The sequence below is a fragment of the Gavialis gangeticus genome, unplaced genomic scaffold (assembly GCF_001723915.1).
Source record: "Gavialis gangeticus isolate Ggan-Ray unplaced genomic scaffold, GavGan_comp1, whole genome shotgun sequence".
In the NCBI taxonomy this organism is placed as follows: Eukaryota; Metazoa; Chordata; order Crocodylia; family Gavialidae; genus Gavialis; species Gavialis gangeticus.
The window spans coordinates 8860207-8883087 of NW_017729015.1; the positions used below are offsets into that span (position 1 = coordinate 8860207).

At 39.3% G+C, this 22881-nt stretch overlaps 1 protein-coding gene across 19 annotated transcripts in view; it reads right to left on the reverse strand.

The window, feature by feature from the left end:
- The window catches only part of EPB41 (erythrocyte membrane protein band 4.1), a 180182-nt gene that overhangs the window by 54231 nt on the left and 103070 nt on the right, over positions 1 to 22881 (reverse strand). For 6 of the 19 annotated variants that reach the window (XM_019512162.1, XM_019512152.1, XM_019512158.1 and 3 more), the window contains exons 6-18: positions 21563 to 21638; positions 20788 to 21006; positions 17747 to 17834; positions 17010 to 17162; positions 14756 to 14853; positions 13732 to 13904; positions 12723 to 12839; positions 11373 to 11498; positions 9134 to 9262; positions 6629 to 6843; positions 3522 to 3578; positions 3342 to 3383; positions 2404 to 2466 (exon numbers count right to left, since the gene is read on the reverse strand). In XM_019512162.1, the coding sequence (XP_019367707.1) occupies positions 2404 to 2466; positions 3342 to 3383; positions 3522 to 3578; positions 6629 to 6843; positions 9134 to 9262; positions 11373 to 11498; positions 12723 to 12839; positions 13732 to 13904; positions 14756 to 14853; positions 17010 to 17162; positions 17747 to 17834; positions 20788 to 21006; positions 21563 to 21638 (1556 nt within the window). The remainder of the gene's footprint in view (positions 1 to 2403; positions 2467 to 3341; positions 3384 to 3521; positions 3579 to 6628; positions 6844 to 9133; positions 9263 to 11372; positions 11499 to 12722; positions 12840 to 13731; positions 13905 to 14755; positions 14854 to 17009; positions 17163 to 17746; positions 17835 to 20787; positions 21007 to 21562; positions 21639 to 22881) is intronic. The other 13 variants (XM_019512155.1, XM_019512164.1, XM_019512159.1 and 10 more) reach the window with 9 other exon arrangements.

Here is a 22881-nt window from a genome sequence, read left to right on the forward strand (position 1 = left end):
TTGCCAGAATAATCAGTGTACCCAGGCTAAAAGATAAGGGTATGAAAAATGCCAAGTCTTTATTTGGCAATGCCAGTTTATAGCTTAAATGCACAAACTTCAAGACAAGTCAGCTTTGTTCATATTTTTTTTTGAAGAAAGAAAGAAAGAAGCTGCCGCTGCCTTTCGTTACAGGCAAAACAGAGTCTGTGTAAAACAAAAGCTTTTGCGTTAAGTAGGCTTAAGCTAAACAAAGATGTGTTCTGGTTGGAGCCAACAAGTAAGCCTTGCCTATTAGAGAAAAATCAGTAAAAGAGTCCTTGGCAAATTTTAGACTGTTAATTACATGTTCTCTATACTTTTTATGGTTATCCCACCTAATTTATTCAATGCAAGACTAGATTGCATGGACTTGCTTTAAATTAATGCCCTCCTCAAGCAGCTCCCCTGTGGTCTGCCTGCCTACAATCCGAGACCCTGCAGCTTACCCAAGACAAACTGTCTTCAGAGATAAAACAGCCCATGGGCTCCATTAATAAGCTTCCTCTTTGCCCTAGCTATGGGGAAGCAATAGTTTTGGCTTCTGTCCCAGATGATAGCATGTGGAGAAAGCCTGCTGGTTAGAAAAAGCATGGAAAAGCTTGTTGACAATGCCATGGTAAGCTTAGCAGCTGGGAACCATGCAGCACGTGCAGAGGAGCCCTATGACAAACACTGTTCAAAGAGCAGAAAGATCACTCCTTGTCTAGCCTACCAATTTCAGGCATATACTTTATTCTGGCTGCAGGATAGCATTAAAGTAGAAGCTAAAGTTAGCAAAATGTATCCTGAAAAAGTCTGGTTTGCTCTTGTAAGCCTCTTAAAGAATAAATCTCTCTGAAATGTCATACTTTTCCTGTTCCAGCTCTGTAGAACTTTATGAATCACAGACATTCAAGATCCAAAGCTGGTTTCCATAAAATACGGCAAATTCTAAAACATCCTCCTGCGCTCAGTTAACTGGTGTGCTGGAATTCATCTGATCTGCCAAATATGTTGAGTGAAACGGAAGAAATAAAGCAGGCAGCAAGCCCTCTCTGGTTAGCCCTTTTTAAGCTGAGGGCTGGTGAACACCTGTAACAGAACTGTTTTGAGGGCAGGAAAAGATGATGATAGGTTGAGGAGGCTGAGAGGAGAAGAAATGCACTGAGAATAATGCAGTGTGTGTAAGAGCCAAGAATGAAATTAACAGGAGAAGAAGCCATTAGAGAAAGAGGTGTGCTCTAATAAGTAAAAGCAATCTGTTTAAGAGAGCCCTGAACAAACTGACTGGAGAAATCCTCACAGCATTCTGACGGTCTCCTGTTGACAGGTTACAGATCATTTTACTGATATCCAAAAGCTTAAAATTGTAGCAGTCAAAAACAAAAAAGCTGCAAAGCTTTATATTAGAATTGGAAAAAAGGCTGTTAGTACATTTCGTTTTCAAACGAAAATGCTGAAGAAGCCCCTGCTGCTGCTGTAATTTTGGATAGAAACACATGACACAGGAACAGAGTCAGTATCAGAAGCTACAAAACATCTTCCATAACAAAATGAATAAATATATGATTGGCATGTTCCAGCCTGAGACCCCGTCTCTGTGAAACCTTTACCTCTAGAATTCATAGCAACAAACAGCTAAGCAACAGGATCCTGCACTCCACTCAAGGGCATACTTTGCTAGAGGTGGTAGTCCCATCAGCTGTGAGAGGACTTGCTGCTGATCACTGGGTTGTTCACAGGAAAGAGAACTGCATGTTCCTCAAGGTTTGCTGAAGTAAGGAAGTGCTTAGGGAAAGTTATAGCTAATATGACAGTGGTTACACTTAGCAGTTCCCTAGATAGACCAGATAAAGGACTCATCTAATATCACTATGCTTTGAGCAGATCACAGAGGTTACAGTGGCATTAAATTTGCAGAGGACTTCTCAACAATATCCCTAAAAAGTACACAACTTGTAGCTCTTCTGTCAAGCTCATTCTGATGTTCTCAGTTGTGCTTCATCCTTGTTCCACTTTCCTTCTCTGCCACTATTCCAGTCAAGCCAATTATGAAAAAACTGCCCTTGAGTCCTGCATGGTTCAAAGCATTTGAGTACTTACACAGAGATGCAGACTTGTGGACTGAAGGGAACAACTACTGGACATCTAGAAACAGATTTAGCACAGAACTATCCCAATCATATATTTCTTGGTAAGCATGACAGAATGAAAACCAAAATAGGTAGAAGGAAAAATGGCTGCACATTGGCATGTTGACATGCAAAAGCATAGTTTAAAGAGGTCTTCATGCAACAGCATGCAAAAACAAATACAGCAGCAGAGGAGGAAGTAAGAGTTTCAGCAAAGAATGCAGAAGATCCAGGCAAATGCAACTGAAATAAGCTTCAAGTTCATACAAACCTCCAACATTAAATTGCTATGCCTGATATAAATGTTTTCACCATCTAGTTTCTTTGATCTTTTCTGTGAAAACGAAAGAAAGGGGGAAACAAAACAAAAAAAAGAAAAGCACAAAAAATTAAAATGCTGTTCTTGCGGGATTCGCAAATTGGCAAATTAAAAAGTTAAATAAACATTTGGAGCGCAGCATTGTGCCAGTATGAGATGGGCCATGAAACCACAAAAACGTGATACAAGTCACCACCAAGAAATGGAGGACCTCATTCATGAACAGTGGAAGGATGAGATGAGTTTCATTTAAAGAGACAGTTCCCAGAGTTTCATTGGCTTATTTGCATTGCTACCACAAAGTCATTTTACTCCCTGCAAAGAAACATTCCAACATTTTCCTTCGGAAGATTTCCAATGATTATACATCTTCCTGACAATGAAGTGTGCCTCATAGTACTACAGTATATTCAATGATGTGACAAGTCTATTTTTTCTAGGGCTTCAAAGCCTTTAAAAAAGCATTTTATTAAAATGCACACAGTAATAAATTGGCTTGACCTTTAACTTTTTACATAGTTCCCCTGTCCACCAATCTGCAAAAATATGCATTCTTAACTTGCTGCATTTCCCAGGGTGCACATTTTAACACTGTCTTTGGCCAGTTACTAGATTTGTTTTATACATAAAAGTGAAATAACAGTTATAATAGCATGACTTTTCTTCGTTTTTAAGAAATTCTTCAACTTACAGAGCTTTAAATGTCTTAGTTTGGCATTGGGAAAAACATCTGAATAATTCTGAAATCAAATAGTATCAGATATCTTTGGAATAAAAAAAAAAAAAAAAGCCAAAGCACAAGAAGAAATTGGACCACTGTCTTTTTAAACATGTTAAATATGCATGAATGATATAGCAAGTCTGCTTGATGAAAGCATAAAATGGCTAACCTTCCTCATTCTTATCAGTTCTTCCTCTTTTTCTGCAGGCTGCTGTTTTGCAGTGATAAAAACAAAAAAAAAAATGTTGGTTCATTAAATTATGCTGAACCTTCATTTTATATAAGCTTCTTTAAAAAAAAAAAAAAGGAAAAAATATGAATAACCTAACTGGTAATTATCAGCACAAACCTGGAGTTGGTCACCATTTGTAGTAGGTACTGTGACCTCGATGTGCGCTTTCCCCACCTACATTTAAGACAAAGTGGTAAAAACATTTCTTGTTAATAGATTTTTTGAAGACAACTCTGTTTCAAAACACAGCTGAATTAAGTTGGTTTTGAAATGTTGTGTGAACATGCAGTAACCAACATGCAGTCTTCTGAATGGTGTTAGCAAGGGATAATGTAAGCAATACCAACACAGGCTGTTACTCTACGATGACTTTTCTAAAACTGAAAAGTATTTTTTTACACTGATGCTTTGATTCAATGTTCTCTGGGGGCCTTTGGTTTTTCCACCAAAGACAGATATCTTGTTTTAAAAATATTCTTGTGTTAGGGTCCTCCAAGTTTCTACAAATGAGATACCATAATGACATCTCATTGTTAAAAGGAACATGTTCATATTAATGGACCCAGAATCTTTTAAAGACGGAAACTAAATGTGTGCTACTTAAAGCTGCAAACGTACATATTAACAATATGCATTAGCCAAGTGCTCTACCAACAACACAGGGTTTGACAGCACCGGAATGACTTCAAACCTTTTGTTCTTCATAGCTGCAGAGCTTAAAGTGTCAATTTAAAAGTTTTTTAAAGTTAATGGGAGCTGGCCAACCAAATCTTTTAGGCAGCATAGAAAATCATAGCCTTTGTGGTAACATGCTTATATCCAATGGCCAAGCTAAAGAGCAAGTTATTCAACACCTCCACTTGGTCTTATCACTGAAGTACATTTAGAAAGGCCAACTCAATGGTCCAGTTGAAGTTGGAATCTTGCCCACAATGAAGGAAGGATGCTTAAATGGGACAGACTACTAAGGCAATGAAAAATCCTCAGCAACTGGCCACCAGCGGGCAAAAAAGGGTGACGTGCAAGGATAAAGAGAGAGACTTGAGTTACCCATATACAATTGAACTATAGATTGAATTGTGGCAGCTTCTGCAATGCAAAACTTTTTATACTATGCACCTTTCAAAGCTAATACTGTTAACTACTGTAGGGAAAAAGAATCAGTGCCTGATTCAATCAGGGACTGGCTGGATGGAAGTTATTCTTTATTTAGCCCTTCTGTGGGGCTAAGACATTCTAAAAATTTTGGATAGGCAGTATTTCAGTATCTGCAAGCTTACAGTTATACCTGTTGTATGCTCAAGCTGCTTAGAGCTCTTGGCTGCTCTGTAATGATGTTCACAAACTGGCATTTTTATAGTCAGTGCTATCCTAAATTCAAGTGTGAATTACCAAAGTTGGTTTATGTTAGTCAACTAGAGGCACTAGATCAGCAGTTCCCAATCTGTGGTATGCGTACGACCAGTGGTAAGCAAGTGACCTGTCAGTGGTATGCATTAATAGTTTTATTATAATTACTTTATATGACAAAAATTTGCTGGTGGTACTTACGGTTGAACTGAAAAATTTGCTGGTTTTAAATTGGTGGTGTGCAATCTGTCAGAGTTTGGGAACTGCTGCACTAGATAATTAAATGATCTGTTTCCCTCATGTTGTGTGCTTTCATACACATGAACATTGGCAGAGGGAACGTAAAAGTGAAGGAAATGTACTAGAATAGACCATGTCTTATTGTCTTAATGAGCCTACAGAGTGCTGAATTTGGCCCTAAATCTCCAGAATCCCACAATTTTCTCCAACTAAAAGAAACTTTTTTCATCATGGCAGTTATTTCTCAAAAATTGAAAATTAAGGCTTCTTGGCTTGTTTGGATAATGTTGGACGATACTGGACAGTTTTTCTCCATTCTGCTGTTGTGCTTATTTCATACAAATATATTCCATACGACAGGTCCATTCTTCCACCATGCAACACTTCCTCTGCATACAGTGGAATATCATATAAAAAGTATGACTCAATAATGCTTGAATATTTGGAGTGACTGAAAGCAAACTTAACATATATCAGGAATGAACAAATCACTCTACCACTTCATATACAAATCCTCATCCAAAATACAATTTTAAAATATTCAGAATGTTGTAAAAAGAACAGTAACTCTTCATACATGATCATGCCTTAATTTTTTTTTTAAGCACAGAAACTTTATACAGAATACTCTCAGGTATTTACACTTTTTCCAAATATTTTTAAGTCCCATTTTCATATTAAACCCAAAGTCTGAACAGTTTTGAACAGTTTAGTCCATATGCAAGCTCGGCATAAATGCATTACCAGTTCTCTAAGGGAAACAAATCAATTAAAACACCACTTTACAATACAAACACTGGCAGACTGGGACAGATTCTGCTCTCGTGTTAGTGTAAATCATGTACTTCAGAAGAACTGTTCCTATAATCACACCAACATATAGCTGATATAGCTTAGTGACAAATGATCCCTAAATTTAACATCCACAAATATTATTCCAATTGTGCAACTATGTTCTCAGTAAAATGTGTGTTTTTTGTGGTGATCACCAGATAACAATTTGTCCTGGAGCTCATCCTACTTCTCTAGATAAGTGTTATGAAATGTTTTTGTAGTACATGTTCTACCATTTTTGGGACATCTTGAAATTCAAGGAAGATATTTCTCCTAGAACCAGAGCTAACTGGCTAATAGGGATCCCATTCCCAGTTCATTGCCTACAAAAGGGGACACATTCTGTTCATTCCCTTCAAAATGAAGCATAACCACTTTGAGACCATTTTGGAGACAATATTTTGTATCAGGGATATCCAATTTCTGGAAAGTTGCGGGAGAGGCCACATACCAAGCAGGTCATAGATCCCCAGGCTGCACACTGCATGGACCACAGACCACTAAGCTTCCCCACCCCCTGGCATGGACCACAGACACCTCCCAGCACTTTCCCGCACTGTATACACAGCCCAGGCAGTTTGGATCTCCTCTTCAGCGTGTATGGTGTGAGCAGCACAGATTCACTCTTACAGCATAGGCAGCCCAGAATTCCCCCTGCCATATCTGCAGCATCCTCCACCACCCAGCCTCACCTGCCCTGTCCCCAGGAGGCCTTGGATGGCCTTGTTCTAGAAGAAGCAAAAGACACCTATGGTCATCTCAAAAAAGTGCTAGATGGCTAACATCTGGTATTAACATACCTTGGTCACTTCAGCTGGCTCCATCTTGTCCTTGTCAGATGGCATTTCTTCATGTTTGACTTCAGTTTTTGCAGCTTCCTTCTCTTTTTTAGAAACAACCTCCATTTCCTTGAAGGCAGATGCAGCTGGTGGGGTTGGTTCAGCTACATGGCTCTGAGCAATAGCTGGTGCAGAAGTGGGTCGTGGGCTTCGGTCAGGTGTAATCACTGCTGCTGCTGAAGTGGGGAAGAAAGAGACAGTTGTGACAAGGTTCAGAATGTAAAATGTCTTCCCAAACCCCCATGAAAGTCTTCCCAAATTACAGCAGTGTAGTTCAAAAAAAATATTAAGCAAAGCAGCTTGTGCATTTAGTGCAGGAAAAGTGAGGTTATTTTCCCTATTTTTAATAGGTATTACAGAAAGCAAAAAGTAAGCTCGCACTCTGCAAAGAAGCCATACCAGAAAAACTAATCTATTTGTAACACTGCGCAGTCAGGCTCTGGATCTTTCAAACATCAGTACAAAGTTCATCACTATGAAGTCACTCATATACAAATGCATTTGTAACTATTGGCCTTCATTAACTTCACTGGGATATCCCCAAGTAGAACCTTGGGGTTTCTTGACCACAGAAATTTTGGGGGAGGATTCATCTGTAGATTTGTGCATTTTGGTTTTTTTTACCAATTCAAAACAAACAGATATTTCCCCAAAACACTTATGGGTAAGCAACAGCTTCCAGGTGGCTTTCAAAGCAAACTTCCGCATTGTTTCTGAGATGGATTCCCCCTGGCACAGCAAGATGCACTGTAAAGAAAAAATACTCATCCTTTCCAAACTAATGGAGGTTGCAGAAACAAAACATTCCTGAAAAGCATCTTTCAAACAAGGATAAATTTCCAATAAAAGCATCAGCTAAGCAAGGAATCCACTGCTCCCATACATGTTACACATTTTCTGATATCAGAGAAGATTCCAAGTTTCTACAGCTCCTGACAGAGATGATGGACAAAGTGACCCTTTGCGTCAAAACCAACATGATATCAATTCACTAAGTTATGTCTGTCTCTGCAATAAATTATTTCATTTTTCGAAAACAGTGATATTTAAGGCTATTCCATTAAACCTATTTCTACTATTTGGAATAAATTCAGATTTATAGGAGCTCATATGTATGGAGAAGATCAAGCACTTCTTTATAGAGGTGCACCAATACATTAATCCCGTATTAGATCGGCACCGACAGACAGAAAATTGACAGTATTGGCAATCGGCTTTTTTTGGCCGATGTGGTTGATAACGTCGCCAATAAATGCCGCATGCATGTGTGCAGCCAGGAGCTCAGCCTGGCAGCATGGAGAACAGCTGGGTCCGGCTGGTAAGTCTGTTGTGAGGGAAGGGGTGGCATATCAAGGCCCCAGCAGTGAGGGAGGGAGTGGGCTGGGTGCAAAAGAGCCACAAATGGCTTGTCCAGGGGAAGGGGGTTGCAGCTCCCTCCACTGAGCACACCCCAGGAGGGCATGGAGGGTATGCGCCCCCAGATCTTTGTGCTGGGTGAGGGCGGGCTGCCATTGCAGGCTGTGGCAGTGCCAGGCTCTTCCCAGTGTGGGGAGGTTGAATTGGGCTGCACCTGAAGCAGGAGGTGGCAGTGCTGGGAGGGGGGCTATGGCAAATTTTGCGGTGGCTGCAGTCGCCCCCCCCCCCCACAATAGCCGCATAGCTGAGAAGAGCCTGGCACCGCTCCCAGCTCCAGCAGCAGCTCACCCTGTGCACAGCAGCCCACCCTTGCTCCTTCCCCCACAACAGACTTACCAGTCAGATGCTGCCTCCACGCTGCCTGGCTGCATAGAAGCAATCAGATCAGCATCAACCGATATGGCTCGTTAAAAATTGGCCATCCATATTGGCCCAAAAAATCTATCAGTGCACCCCTACTTCTTTCGGTAGGAAAAAAAGCACTGAGAACTTATCCCAGCTAATGTTTTTATAACAGCCCATCCAACCACATAAGACATGAACAATTTTCAGATTTAACAATCAGATTCCATATTTTTTCTCTCCTCCCAAATTCCACATTTTGCCTCTGTCACAAGAGGTATCAATTGCTTTTTCTTATGTAAAAAAAATAAAATGTTCAGAAGCATAGTATTTGCCTTGGTCAAGTACATACTATAACAACATAAAAATGCAAGAAATGTGCAAAACAAGCTCCCTCATCAAGAGCTAAACATACGTTCACGAGAACACAAACTCGTAATTACTAAGGTTTACCAAAATTTTCAGACTCCTGCTTAAGTTCTCAAGGTAGGTCACTTTTCTAAGAACGTTTCTCCCATACTTCAAAAAAGCAGTGCATTGTACTGAGCTTGACTATTCTGGCATCCATAGCACACAACCTCTTTTACTGCTGTTGCCACAAAAGTGGTAATGAATGCTGGAGAATCTGTCTATGGCAAATGACAGACAGCAAATTCACGTTTAAAATGATGTTAACCACACAGGTGGGAGAAGCCATCACAGCTGTACCTGGCTCCTTTTGGACTGATTCCAAAAATTTGGGTTCTGATTCTAGATCTTTGTTCATCAAAATTTTCTCCTCTTCCTTCTCCTCTTCTTCTATGAGGCTTATCTCAATACTTTCAAGAACACTTGCAGCTAAAAAAAGTTAGGCATACATTAAAATGCCACCGCAAAAAAATTCATGATAAAGGTAAAAGGGTACCAGGAGTTAACTTGCAAGAACCATGTCTCTTTATGGATTTAAATATCAGTCCATAAAGTTAAGATGCTTGAGAACATCAAAGGTTCTGATTAATTCTGTTGCATAGATACCGATTACTTTCTAAATTAATGATTATTTTAATCACTTGACTTTATTGGTTACACCATCTAAAATGGATTTCTGTACCTCAAATTGATAAATGAATCCTTAATACCCAAAACAAACATGGGGCATCTATGCAAGACATTTACTGCGAAGTTGCCCAATTAGCTCCAAATTAAATGTCTCGGTGTCTACATGTGCAGCTCTATTAGCCCACAGAAAACTAATAAACTCTGCAGTACTATCCTGCTGCAGGGTTTTTTCATGTGCAGCAATGCACATGTAGACACTGACCCAGCTGGCTGGGGCACAAGGGTGCTTCAGTGCAGAAGCTGCCTGCCACCTAGCCCCGCACTGAAGCACCTTCATGCCACAGCCAACACCTCCGCAGTACACTGAGCCAAGTCAGAGCAGCCCCAGGATGGCAGGCTGACCCCCCTGCCAGCTGCTCTGGCCTGGCTCAATGTGCTGTGGTCCTAGGTGCACGTGAAAATGTGGCACCCAGGAGCAATAAACTCTGGCACGATATGCACCAGAGTTTAATGCTTCACCTTAATATGCATGTGTAGATCCATCAAGGATGATGAAGCAGTGCTCAAATTACTTCAGTGGTTAGCTACATAAAACAGTTCAGTGACCTGTACCATTAACTGCGTGTACTTAAGTGTCTGAGAGGTAATATGCTCATAGTCCATGCAACAAGAAATGTGTGAAGAAACATTATGCTTGGCCAATACCACGTAAGTGAAATTTGAGATGTATGACACTACTACTGTGGACCACAGAAGCACGTGTGCTGGATTACCAAAAGTGTCGAGGAAATGGCTACTTTGGAAAGAAAGACTGGCTCATGGAAGAAGAGAGATGTTTTCCTTACAAAAGGGAAGGAGCAGCTCTGATAACACAGATAACCTTGGACCATCTGTCTGGGACACAGAGCTAAGCAGACCGCAAGTACAAGACTGAAGTTATGCTTGCCATGCTGCAACAGGAATATTGGAACATTATATAATACAGTACAGGGACTGGCAAACTACAGTCCATGGGTTGCATCTGGCCCACAGAGCCTTTGGATCTGACCTATGGAGCTAAGGCTCGGGGGGCATTTGGTGGAGGGGGAGCTTTTGCAGCTGGGCAACAGAGAGAAGTACCTGAGATGGCCAGGTCCTAGTCCTTGCCCGCCTCAGACCCAAGTTGGGTTACTCTGGCCCCTGCCAAAAAACATTACCAGTCCCTGATATAGTATAGGGCTTGTACTTTTCTCTGACATTCCAGAACATGATATTTTAGTTATTTTTCCCCCCAAGATGTTAGCCTCCCAACTTCTGTTATTATCAATAAGTCACCACAACTCCACTGGTCTTATCTAAAGCAGTGGAGTGTCTTGGAAGGAATATATGACTTTAGAAGAAGCAGGATCTGCAATGAACAAGTATTGTGTGATGGAAAAAAAGAGGCCACAATCTACCCCCACAAACTGTACTGCATGACAAATGCCACTGGCTTAAAAGCGTAACTTGAAAACGTACCTTCCTATTAGGCTTCCTGGGAATTACTGTTATGAAAATGGACAACAGTGGAGCATGTTAAGAAGGTGCTACCCTGGTAAAGGCTGCTATTAGTTCTGACAGTACATGTAACAAAGAGAACTGCTAAATCATTGCTGTCAGATATTTTGCCTATTTTTATAGAGGATCTTCACCTCATTAAAGTGGTCTAATCGCTAACTGTGCTTGATATGGCAAAACAGAATCTAGGGTACTTGTGAAGTTTACTCTGATTTAAATGGAGTTAATACCACTGCAAAAATACAAGCAATTTTCTATGGAGCTTCAGAAGTTCACAGCACTGCTTATATGCAAACAAAAGCTGTGCCAATATGTTGAGTACCACAGCAGACAATGTTAGCCACACTAGTATAAGAAGCCACCACAGCTGTACCTGGCTGTTTCTGGAATGGTTCCATTATTTTTACTTCTGAAACAGGAAATTTAAGCACCTCCAATCTCTCTTCCTCCTCTTCCTCTGCAATGGGTTTCATCTCAAAAATTTCAAATGTATGTTTGGCTACAAAAAGTTTTGCATACATTAATATACCACCTGGAAGACTGCAGGGAAATGCATCAGTCACTAATGACAAAATGAAGAACACCAATGGCTACATCTGAAAACAGCCAGCACTACAATCACCTCTCCTAAGCTGCTATATGTCATACTTTTGATATAGTTCTGTATTGTGTTTACATACCATAGTAGTCCTAACACTGGTCCTAGCAGCATGCTGTATCATTACACAGGATTTCAGTGGTAACAAAAAGGTGAAAAAGAGCCTCATGAGAGGGCTTGGGCAGAAAAGTACATTAAACAGGGTGAAAGAACTAAGAATTACTGCTTTAACCTAGGATAGGGCCAGCTCAGAGGCCTAAGGTACCAAAGTCTACCCAAAGAACCTTGTCTGCTTATGTCCTTAGACCAACACAGCTACAACCAACAACCCTGAAGTCAGACTTGTGCACCGATAGTTGTTCTGGTGTCTTAGCTGCTAGTCACCTGCAATGCTTTGTGATTTATATCAGTGTTCCATTCTTCAGGAGCTTGCAATGCTGGGTACAAAGAACATGTTGAAGAGGGTGAGGAAGTCTGGCCTGTATCATGCTCTCCAGTTTAGAAAAGGTATTGATAAATCAATTCTATATAATTTTGATCAGAAAAGTGAGGGCTGCAATATTAGGGTGTTAAAGTAAATTGGCATGGGAGAGCAGGATAGCACTAGTCAAACAGAGATATTGGCACATAACTCTTTCCAGCTAGCACATGTCAGAAGTACTCATTACAAGATAAATAGTTACCTGTTAATGAAAGTAAACAGGGCAAATATTTGACAACATTGATGTAAACACATATTAGTACTACAAGATGCACAGATTTATAACCATCTAAACTTCACTTCACTATGAAAACAAGCTAAAAAGATGGTATTTATACAACTACACGCATGTAAAGAAAAATATTTGAAACAATTACATTGATCTTTCCCTCAAAGTAAAATTTCTGTCTAACAAAGGGTAATTAGACAACTCTACTGCAACACCTCTCAACACTTAAGGACATATAACTATCCTAGCCTGTCTGCTGGATAGCTGTAAAAACTCATCTTGCAAAGAAATGAAAAAAAGGAAGCTGCAAGAGTTCACAAAATGTTTCAGGGCCGTCAAGAAGAAGCACGTAAAGGCATCTCAGTAGGGAAAGGATAGGAAAGGCACTGCAGAGTCATAGCCACCACAGCTATACCTGGCTTTTCTTGGAATTGTTCCACGGGTTTTGATTCTGGAACCTCAACCATCACCACCTCCTCCTGCTTCTCCTCCTCTACAGGTCTGAATTCAATTTTTTGGGTCGTACGTTTAGCTGAAGAAATTGTGCATATGTTAACAAGCTACCTACATGGTGCATAGGAAAAGGCTGAAGACTTCAATTGGACAGAAGTGATGTATTAGCTGTTTTAAATTTTTCAAGGTCTGACATTCAAGTCTAACTTGATTTCCACTACAGCAAGTGCCCACAGACTTCAAATGAACTGTCAGTCCATCTGCTACTGAAGAAGTGTCAAAACTTAGTAGAAGCACAAAATCAATTACCAGCACTGGAATGCCAGATGTAGACCAGGAACACAAGGCAAGATTTGTCCTAGTGGTTTGTATAGGCTACATAGGAGGCTAAATGTGTTGTTTTCCTTTTGGCTTTGGGTGGTAATGGGACAAGCTGAAACAGTTTTTTGAGGAAGTTTTTGCATCTTTGGGTATTCTCATAGCCACGTTCTTTCAAAATTAAACACACAAAATTATGGGGGAAAAGGGTGCTGCTACAGCATATTATAATACATTTTCATAATGATTGTTTAAATACCTTCCCTCAAATTTTAGGAACAGCATCAGTGTTGAACAGCAATTTAAACTGACAAGATTCTTTTTAATGTCTCTTATTTGTAAGTTCCAAGTAGTGCCAAATACATTAATTAGTTTAAGTTTTGTAAATTTCAGAATGAAAACAAAATTTCTATTAACCTGTGAATTTTGAATCAGGACTGCCCAAATTAGGCAAATGCACTGTGCCTTACTATAATTAAAGTTCCTGAAATGTTTTTCATAGTATATCTCAGTTTTAGATTCTTCAGATCGGCTTCTCTTCCTTAGACAAAATGGGTACAAATTCTCACCCTACAGAGTGATATTCTACTGAAACCCACTAGATTGATTTCATTCATGGCAATGTGACAAGGGGAGAAATATTAGTCACTAACCTCCATCAAGGCTTCTGGAGGCCCGCTTGCTTGCTGTTCGTTCAAACTGTGGTGCGGGTCTATCAATCAAGGCGCTAGCCTGTCTTGTCTGGGCCTGTGTTCGTCCACTGTAACGGAATTTAGATCCCAGCGCCAGGAACCTGCTCTTGGGAATGGCTTCAGTAGAATTTAGCCTGAAAAGACATACACATACATTAATCTTGTATCTTCAAACCCAAGGAACTCATAATACATAAAGCAGAAGTAAAAAGAAATCTGGGGAGCAGAACAACACACCTTTCCATATGGTCTATTAACATAATATACGAATCAATAGCACCACCACGCTTAAGACCATTTCAATATGAAGTCTTCAATTAAGGTTAGTGCTATTATTAATTTAATTTCCTTTTATTCATTTTCTCTCCTCAGTTATGTCAATCCCCATTGAAAGTGTCAATTCATAAGGTCACATACCAATATAAATCATTCAAAATGATGCTGTAAGAATTGCTGTGTTCAATACAAGCATGGACCTATACTCCTCCAGGTTTTTTTCCCCCAACTTTAGTCTCTATTTTACTGAAGAATCTCTTATTTGAACGAAACCATGTGTAGGGACAGGAATTAAACACTATGTGGAAAAATACCCAATAAAATTCATAATAAATATGCCAGTTAAGAATTTGGTAGGCTGTCCTTCAGGTCCCATTTTTTTACGGTAATTAAGTAAAGATGTTACGCTTTTGCTGTCCTATTTTAGATCACTGCATTTTGACAGATTCCCTAAGTTATTATCTCAGTGGTTAATTATTAATTTACTAGTATGATTTATTCTAGGAATCCAGATGAAAGTCCCATTCTCTCTCCAAACACACTTCACATTCTTGTGTAACACTTGATCTTCTTAAAGTGCTCTGAAGGAGAGACACACACAGCATTCACTTGCAAAGGAATTACAGATGCAGAAACTTAAAATCAGTATTGCTTTAGAGAAGATCTCATGTTTGATGAAAAGGAGACATACAGGTTAAGGAAAGAATACCTGAAAAACGTGTGATGTTCAACACAGACTTTCCACAGCTTCTTAGCTGCCCGATAACTAGGCAGTTTAAACCCAATAGTACTTTCATATTGTTCCTGCTATGGAAAACAGTAAAACAGAATATTTAATTATAGCGATAGGTAATATATGGAGAAGATCACCTGCATAGAACCTGTGGAACATACCCAGATAAAACCACCCAGGCAGGAACCATCCACAAACCCAGTAAATATCTTAATGCCTTTGGTGGGTGTTATATTTATCATACAATTAATGCATTAATTACACAATAGATTGCAACAGGCCACACATACAAGCTATTTAGGACACCATAAAATGCTAAACCAGCCACAAAAGTGTCCCAGGGGGTTGGCTTGTATTGCGCTATATTTTGAACAGTGCCATGCAGGCATCCAGGAGTGGCATGTGCAGCCCAGCTGCAGATACATCCTTTGAATACGGCAGGCTGCAGGGAGCCATCAGCATGCTCAAAGGGCAGCACATGCAGCTGGGCTGCACACCTGCTTTTAAGCTCCTGCGGCATGAACTCCACACTTAGGAACCTCTCCCCAGTGTTGGGTTCACAGGAACTTAAAAAAGCAGGATTCTAGGCCAGCATGGGGAAACTGATTTTCCCCGTCTGGGCTGCATGGTGTGCCTTTCAAGTTGCTGGAGATGAGGAGCCTAGCATCAGGGACCAGATCTCAGTATTGAGTTCACCCCTGCAGTTGTATCATTAGAAATCAGATACATTTTATCCCCAATGCCCAAAATGACACATCCTAGCACGCACATCTGGTATGGAAGAAAGTACCATTTTTGGAACTGGGGATAAAATCCTTCTAATCCCAAATGTGGACTTATATTAACAACTTCTGGGGGCCTACAATGAAAAAAGACCTGCAAAAAGGGAACAAACCCATCTATATGGAGTTGACTTCTGCAGCAGCTGTGACTACCCCCAACCTATGCATTAAAGCTCCAGGATTGCTTCTAAAGAGGGATTTTCATAAGAGAAGGCTAAAGAGATGATGCATAGCTTATGATGGCTATCATGTCTAGGGGATTTTGTCCATCATTTTGTCCATCATGGACTTATTCCTTTTCTGTCTATGCTGTATTGATGAGAGGTGGGAATAAGGGAGGGAAGAAAGGGGAACTCCACTGCAGAGACCCACGTTCCTATTTCTATTCAGGAAAGAGATCTGAGCACACACCCATACAAATAGAAGAGCACAACTTGGCCCAGCATAAAAAATATTGCTACCTACTTATTTTAGTCTATAACAGTACAATATTCTGAAGGGTCAATGGTCATCTGAGGGCTGGTGAAATGCACATCTAACTTGCTTTTTGTGATGATAAAAACTTAGTCCATTCCTTGCCACTTTGAAGTTACGTTTCAAAATAACATCAGAAAGATCAAAATGTCTTGCTTTATTTGGATTATAAAAACATATGAGAATCTAATTTACACGTTCATCAAGGATCTGAAAAGCACTGAGCTAACTGGGAATTTTGCAACAAAATACTGTTCCATCAAAAAAAGATTTCTCAGGATGGAAAAAAGTGAGGGGGAGAGGGAGAATATTCCTTCCCCCTACTTTCCACCCCATTCTCAGCATTTAGGATATTCACATGCTATATACTAGAAATTCAGCTTCAAGTATATGCGCTGTCTGATTCAGACCACAGACTTGAACCTCAGTTCTTCCACAGCCCAGGTAGCGAAAGCCCCAAACACTGGCCTAGTAGCTATTTTTGGAGTCTGTGAAAGAGACATGCCTTTTTCTGTGAAAAATATTCAACAGATCTTTGCTTTATCCTGGTGCTGACTGGGAAAGCATTTTTTTTTTTTAAACCATGAAAATCATCACAAGATAGGAAAACCATTCCCCAGCCAACATGTACTTGGCTTGTTTGGGCAAACTGTGCTGGTTAGAAAATGTTAACTTCAGCATACCATACTCTGCAAGTAGGTGGCACTACATACAATACAATTTAAAATTCAAATAATATTTTATAGCCTTAAACAGGTCCACTGACTTTACAGTATAAACAAGCTATAATAACGCTGAAAAAGTAAGTAAGAAATACTAGTTAAAATGAAAACCACAATTGTTCTATCATACACTGAGGAACAGAACTAGCTTTACTCATAATACTTCTCTATTCTTCTGGTAAAACTAAAACTATGTTCTTATATGTAACAAGTAGAAGAAAGGAAAAAAAAAAAAAAAAGCTTGGGCTATACCTCCCCTGGCCGAATCTTAATAAAAAAGCTGCTGCGTTTGTAGGAAATCTTCAGAACTTTGGGCCAAGGGAAGCGGTTGATTCTCAGTTTATCTTTGTAGACATGAAGGCCACTAGAACAGACTCCTAGAGTGATGTCTACTCCCTCCAAATCCTAAGAAAGCAAATAAAGATTCAAACATATAACTGTGTTGGAGTTATAAGCCTCAACAATTTATCATCACACAATATTTGTCCTCTAAAAACACTACTTTTGTTTGTTTTCCTTAATCCTACCTGAATTAGTCTCCATCCCTCATGGTCAGAACAACCTCCAGCTTTCCATGTGACCAAGGCCGACATTTTTTCTTCATATCGCTCCTTACATTCTCCTCCTTTTCTCAAAATGCTCTCTGATCTCTTACAGTTTATATTGCATGCCTCTGACTTCTGCAAATACCTTACTTTGCAGGATCATAACATCTTAGTAGGTTCTCCAAACCAAAGACCTGTCTACTTCAATACATTTGTAATGAGCTTCCTATAGTATATAAATAACAAGCAAAGCTGGAGGAATTGTTTCTTCTGCAATGTTTGTAGAACAATAATGCACACAAGCAATATCTATCGTTCATTTGCATTTCTATAAATGACAACTAGCTGGCTGCCTGCCTAAATCTTTTAGCAGGAATATTATGGCCCAACTGACACCCACTAGAAAGAAAACAGAATACTACAGAAATAAATGTTAATTCTTACCTTAGCTTGGTGAAGATCAACTCCATACATTGACAGCTTTTTTGCATTATCAAGAAATTCCAGGTCTGCTTGGGCTGGAGTCATGGATCTGGAGAAAGAAAGACAATAGTTTCAGTATTACTGACAACAAAGTCTGTTTTTTAAAGTAATCGCTTATTAAACCAATTAACTGTTGGGCTCTTGATTGCTGCACTCTCGTAAACTCAGGAGACAAGTTATGCCTACAGAAGAATCTCTCACACTTTTTGCCCTTTGGATCTAATGTTTATGAAGATGTTTCATTATTTATGCCTATGAAGGGGAACACAGATGTCAAAGCAGCAATATCTACCCATCTCAGCATTGATTCCCCAAGAAAATCTCTCTTGGAAAAAAAATGAACATATTAAGTTTTGTGAAGGCATAGAGTGAACTGCAGAATCCTCTTAACTGCTTTACCTCAATACATTTTAGAATCCAGCTGTTGTTCTGAGAATTAAATGGAAGGGCAGCTGAAATCACTTAATAGGAGTCTCCTATTAGGAACAGCCTAGATGAATGAGACATTTTCCGGGAACAGATGGTGTCCTGTCCACCGGAGAGGCAATACAATGCAACTTTGGCTAACAGAAACATCCTGATAATAGGGCCATTTTCAATGTTATTGAAGTTCTTGCTAATAGGCTTCTATTGTGCCAATTCTGTGCAAATGCTGCACTGGAACAGTTAATTTATGTATGTTTCATTTTGCTCACTTCTTCCATGTCTTGCTTACAACGCTTTATATAAAAATATCAACCCTAGGGTACAGTGACCAAAAGAAAATTTAATATTGTGGCTGTAATCCTTTAAATGGAAGAACAAGGCCACAACTTCTCTCTCATAAACGAAGACTGCATAGTTCAAATAAACATGGCCACAAGACCACGTTTAACGTTGAAATCTTTACTTAAAGCCATCTGATGTTCAAAGTTCAAAGTATTCATAAATTAACATATTCATCTATGCAAGGAGAAGTCTTTATAATTCAACACATTTAAAGATGTATGTTATTTCTGCTCTCACTTAATGAATTTGATGGGGGGGGTTCATATGAATTGGCTATTTTGTTTTAATGGAATACAGCAGTCAAATAAATCACTCGGCAATATTAGCTGCATGTTCTATCAAGGACAATGCCCTTTGACTTCTGGTCCTGAAGTATTGAGCAACTGACAAGCTTATATTCCTCACTTCCTCTCCCCTTCATTACAAACAGGGAGGAAATCAATTTAAAATACTGAATCAAGAGTCTGAATGTAAGGTGTTAATTATAGCTTTGATATCACCCAGAGACCAAAAATCCACCAATGCAGGCTACAATTACTAATATTATTAGTTTGTATTTGCCCTGGAGAGAGTTTCACTTTGCTTTTGGTTTTCTGTAGTCATTATTAATGTGACACAGCTGGCAGCTTTTGTCAGGTCAGAAGGTTATAGGCTGAAGACTCAGACCAGGACATAGAATCATCCCCCCATGCCCTCTGAAAATTATATACCACAATGACTGGGACTTCATGACATTACTCTCTTAACACTTAAAACATAAATCTCAATGTAATTGAATATTACTATACATGTGTATAATACAGCAAAGGCTTGGCTTTTTTTTTTGTAATCTTCGAGTGTGGTATCAGAGGTGCTTTTTCACGGATATTGGCTGTATGAAGAAGTTTGCTTCCTTTAACAATATTGCCCAGTCTCAGCTGGGTGTACTCTTACACATGCGAAAATAAATATTGCTCAGTTCTAAGAGATCCTTATTCTGGGCTAAGATGTGATGATCTAGCTTTGTCTGTGTAGTTAGATCATGAACTCCCAGGTCAATACATTGCCAAGAACAGCTCTGCTGCCCCGTAAGTTCTACCAATACTACTTATAAGACCTACCTACTGCCAATCAGGGTAACGCCAAAAAAAGCAGCAAGATCAAGAAATTACGTGGACCTCAGTATTATTAACAGCTCTTACACACGTACTTGAAATGCTGTGAGTGTTGTATAATATTGGCTATGACTTGTAACACAGAAGTGCCAGAGGACCCCAACAGAATCTAGGCTACAATATGCAGCTAGACACTTATTGCACACACAGAAAGATAAGGTACCTGCCACAATCAGCTTACAGCCTAACTGCAGACAGTGTATGAGTCAGTAATAAACAAACAGGAGAGAGATAAGGAGGAAGGACAAGGTTAAAAGCAAGCAGACCATGCAGTTCCACATGGAATCAAGTTCATTCCTGCTGTTAGAGATATGCCAGATAGAGAACCCACAAGTGCTGCTTTTAAGAAATACATTTCTAATTTCACTGAGCTCTTCCAAAACAGTCTCTTTATCTAGTGGGGGAGAAGACAGAGAGAGAACAAGAGAGTAAGAGCAAATGAGTGGGTGAGCAAGCTTTATCCCCCCAGCCTTTGGTTAAATGAGATTCTCAAGAATATCTTTATCTTGCTAATATTTTCAAGAATTCTTCTGCAAGTGGATAGCTGAGGTAGCCCCTACTAAACAGCCACTGTCCCCAAAAGTTCACATTCTAGGATTATGACACAATGCAAAAATTGACAAACTGACAAAACGGAAGTGCAGGCAAGTTAAAATAGCAGTAAAGGCAACCACATTTTTTTGTGAGCAAGTCATTTCTGCGGGCAGTCCCGGGCTGACCATCTAGTTGCAATATTTACAGTAATATAAACTTTAATTCTGACTCCTTTGGATACTGTCCTACTACTGGTATGAAGAAGTGGGTTACAGGCTCTGGAAGAACTTTTATTGGAACTTTCTGACTCTTTCACATGAGCTCTTTCTTTTTTAAAGCAGCTGGATTTTCTCTGCTAACTCAGAACTCATCTACGAAACAAAATCTTTCTTTTACTGCAGTTCCATTTCAGGTTCACAGCTTAGACTGATGGTATAAGAGGATACTAAACACAGAGAATTTGGGAAAGATAAGGAAACAGCCATTTCTCTTAATTATTCCTTTTCCTGTTGTGCCTAGACAAATTCCTTTAATGCCAGCACTCACCTGTATGTTTTATGTAGTTCCATAACTTTGTCTTCAAGTTCTTTTGTCTGGTTTTGGGCCAGTTTAAACTCACTGGCATAATCTGCACTATGTAGCTCTGGATCATAATCTCCCAGCTCAGATTGGACTGTGTAAGAACCTAGCAGGGCCAACGTTGCAAAGGAACAAGGCAACCGCCCTGTCACAATGTCTTGTCTAAGCTGAAGACACAAATAATACCTATAGAAAAAGAAGAAAATATGATTTACCAGAGAAGGCATGGAAAACAAAAACCTCATAGCTTTTTTGAGCTCAAGCTCCCAAAGATGAAGGCCACTGTTAAGTGTTGACTGATATGGAGCTTTGCTGGTTTTAGTTTGCAAGGAATAAAAAAGTTAATGTGCACCCTTCAGTCAAAGGATAAAGACCATAGCTGTAGTAGCCTGAATAGATAAATGAGGTAAAAGACACCTCTCCCTCCAAACAGAGCAGAGGATGCATCTGACCACTGCAACCAGACTTTGTTCCAGACTTTAACAAGTATGTATTTTATGCTTATACATGTTCCACCACAACACTGTTCCACCACCACATTTAACTAGCCTTGCTCATGTAGTCTTCAGCACAAAATGAACAGCAACAACAAAAGGAAGAACCCCACAACTGGATCTTCACATTTAGCTACAGTGTTCAAATAGTTTGCTCTCTTAGTGCTTTCTAAAAGCTCCCAACATACATATTAAGTAAGCCAATTACTCATTTAGCAAAATTAATAGGCAATGGTATCTGTCTTTACCTTGTTATATCTTCTGTCAGTTGTGCTGGGTCTGGTGGATAAAACTTCACACTGAATGTAAAGTCCCAGGGACCTCCTGTAATTAGAAGCAAACCAGTTTTGAAAAATAAAAAGCTTCACAATACTCAAGTCTTATGAAAGTTCTGAATATCTACTTGGGCTTTCCAAGTAAAGCAAACCATGCAACTTTCAATGTTTTTAATACTGTCTACTAAATTAATCATTGGCTGCAAGAACACTGCTTTTGTAGCAGTGGTAAAATCCCCAATTTGCTCTCACTTATGTAACTTAGGTTTCAACCACTTCCCCTAAGAAAGCAGGTAAGCAGACCAGAGTAAAGATAAGACCATTCATGTGAAAGACATCATAGATAATATTAAATTCTGAATTCATTTGCTTTAGGACCTTTTTCTCATAAAACACTTTATTACCTCTATAAAAAAAAAAGGAGGCAGCAATGAGGTATGAACAGAGATCAAATAGTAGTGCAGTTAATGAGTTAATATTTCACTACTAAACATTCAAGTTTCCTACCTCCCTTGGGGAGAGGCATGCTTAGTGCCTTCAGCTACCTAATAAGAGTTTGGCCCACACAACACAAACATCATATAAATTCAGTACAAATTCCAGTCTCTAACAAACACCCACAGCTAGGACAGCAAGGGTTTTGCAGGTGAAGACTAAAATGCTTTAATATAGATGTGCTATGAAGCTTATGGTAGCACCTTCCAACAGAACTTACTCCTGATTTCTATAGCCACTGTAATTGTATTTAAAATGTACGATCAGCCACTATTAAGCAACCTACCATGAGTAATGATACAAAACTAAACATTCATACAAAAATACAGCCCACCATGATGTAACGGAGCATACAGGTACATTTTTAAATTGAAAATAACAAATGCTGATGTACATATTAATGTAACAGTATAATTATGATGCTACATATAAGTAAGATGCTAAAGTTGAAACTAATTGCACCATTATTCTGTCTTTAGAAAGAATAAAAGCCACTATGCCTTCTGGTACCTGAAAATGTTTTCATGTGTTGAAAATGAAGACACCTTTTTTTCTTGGAGATGACAGTCACTTTTACCTTCAGATAACTGACCAGAGCAGAGGCATGGAATATACTAGGAGTAATTTCTAAAGTTTCTAAAAAAAAACCTAATAAAAATAGAACTATTTTATTCTGTACCATATACCCTGTTAGGTTAAAATGATATTTAAAATCAAGGAAACAAAGCTCACTGTTTGACTTCCTAAGAGATTTAATAAACCTTAAATAGAGAAGGAAGCCACAAAAAAAAAAAAAA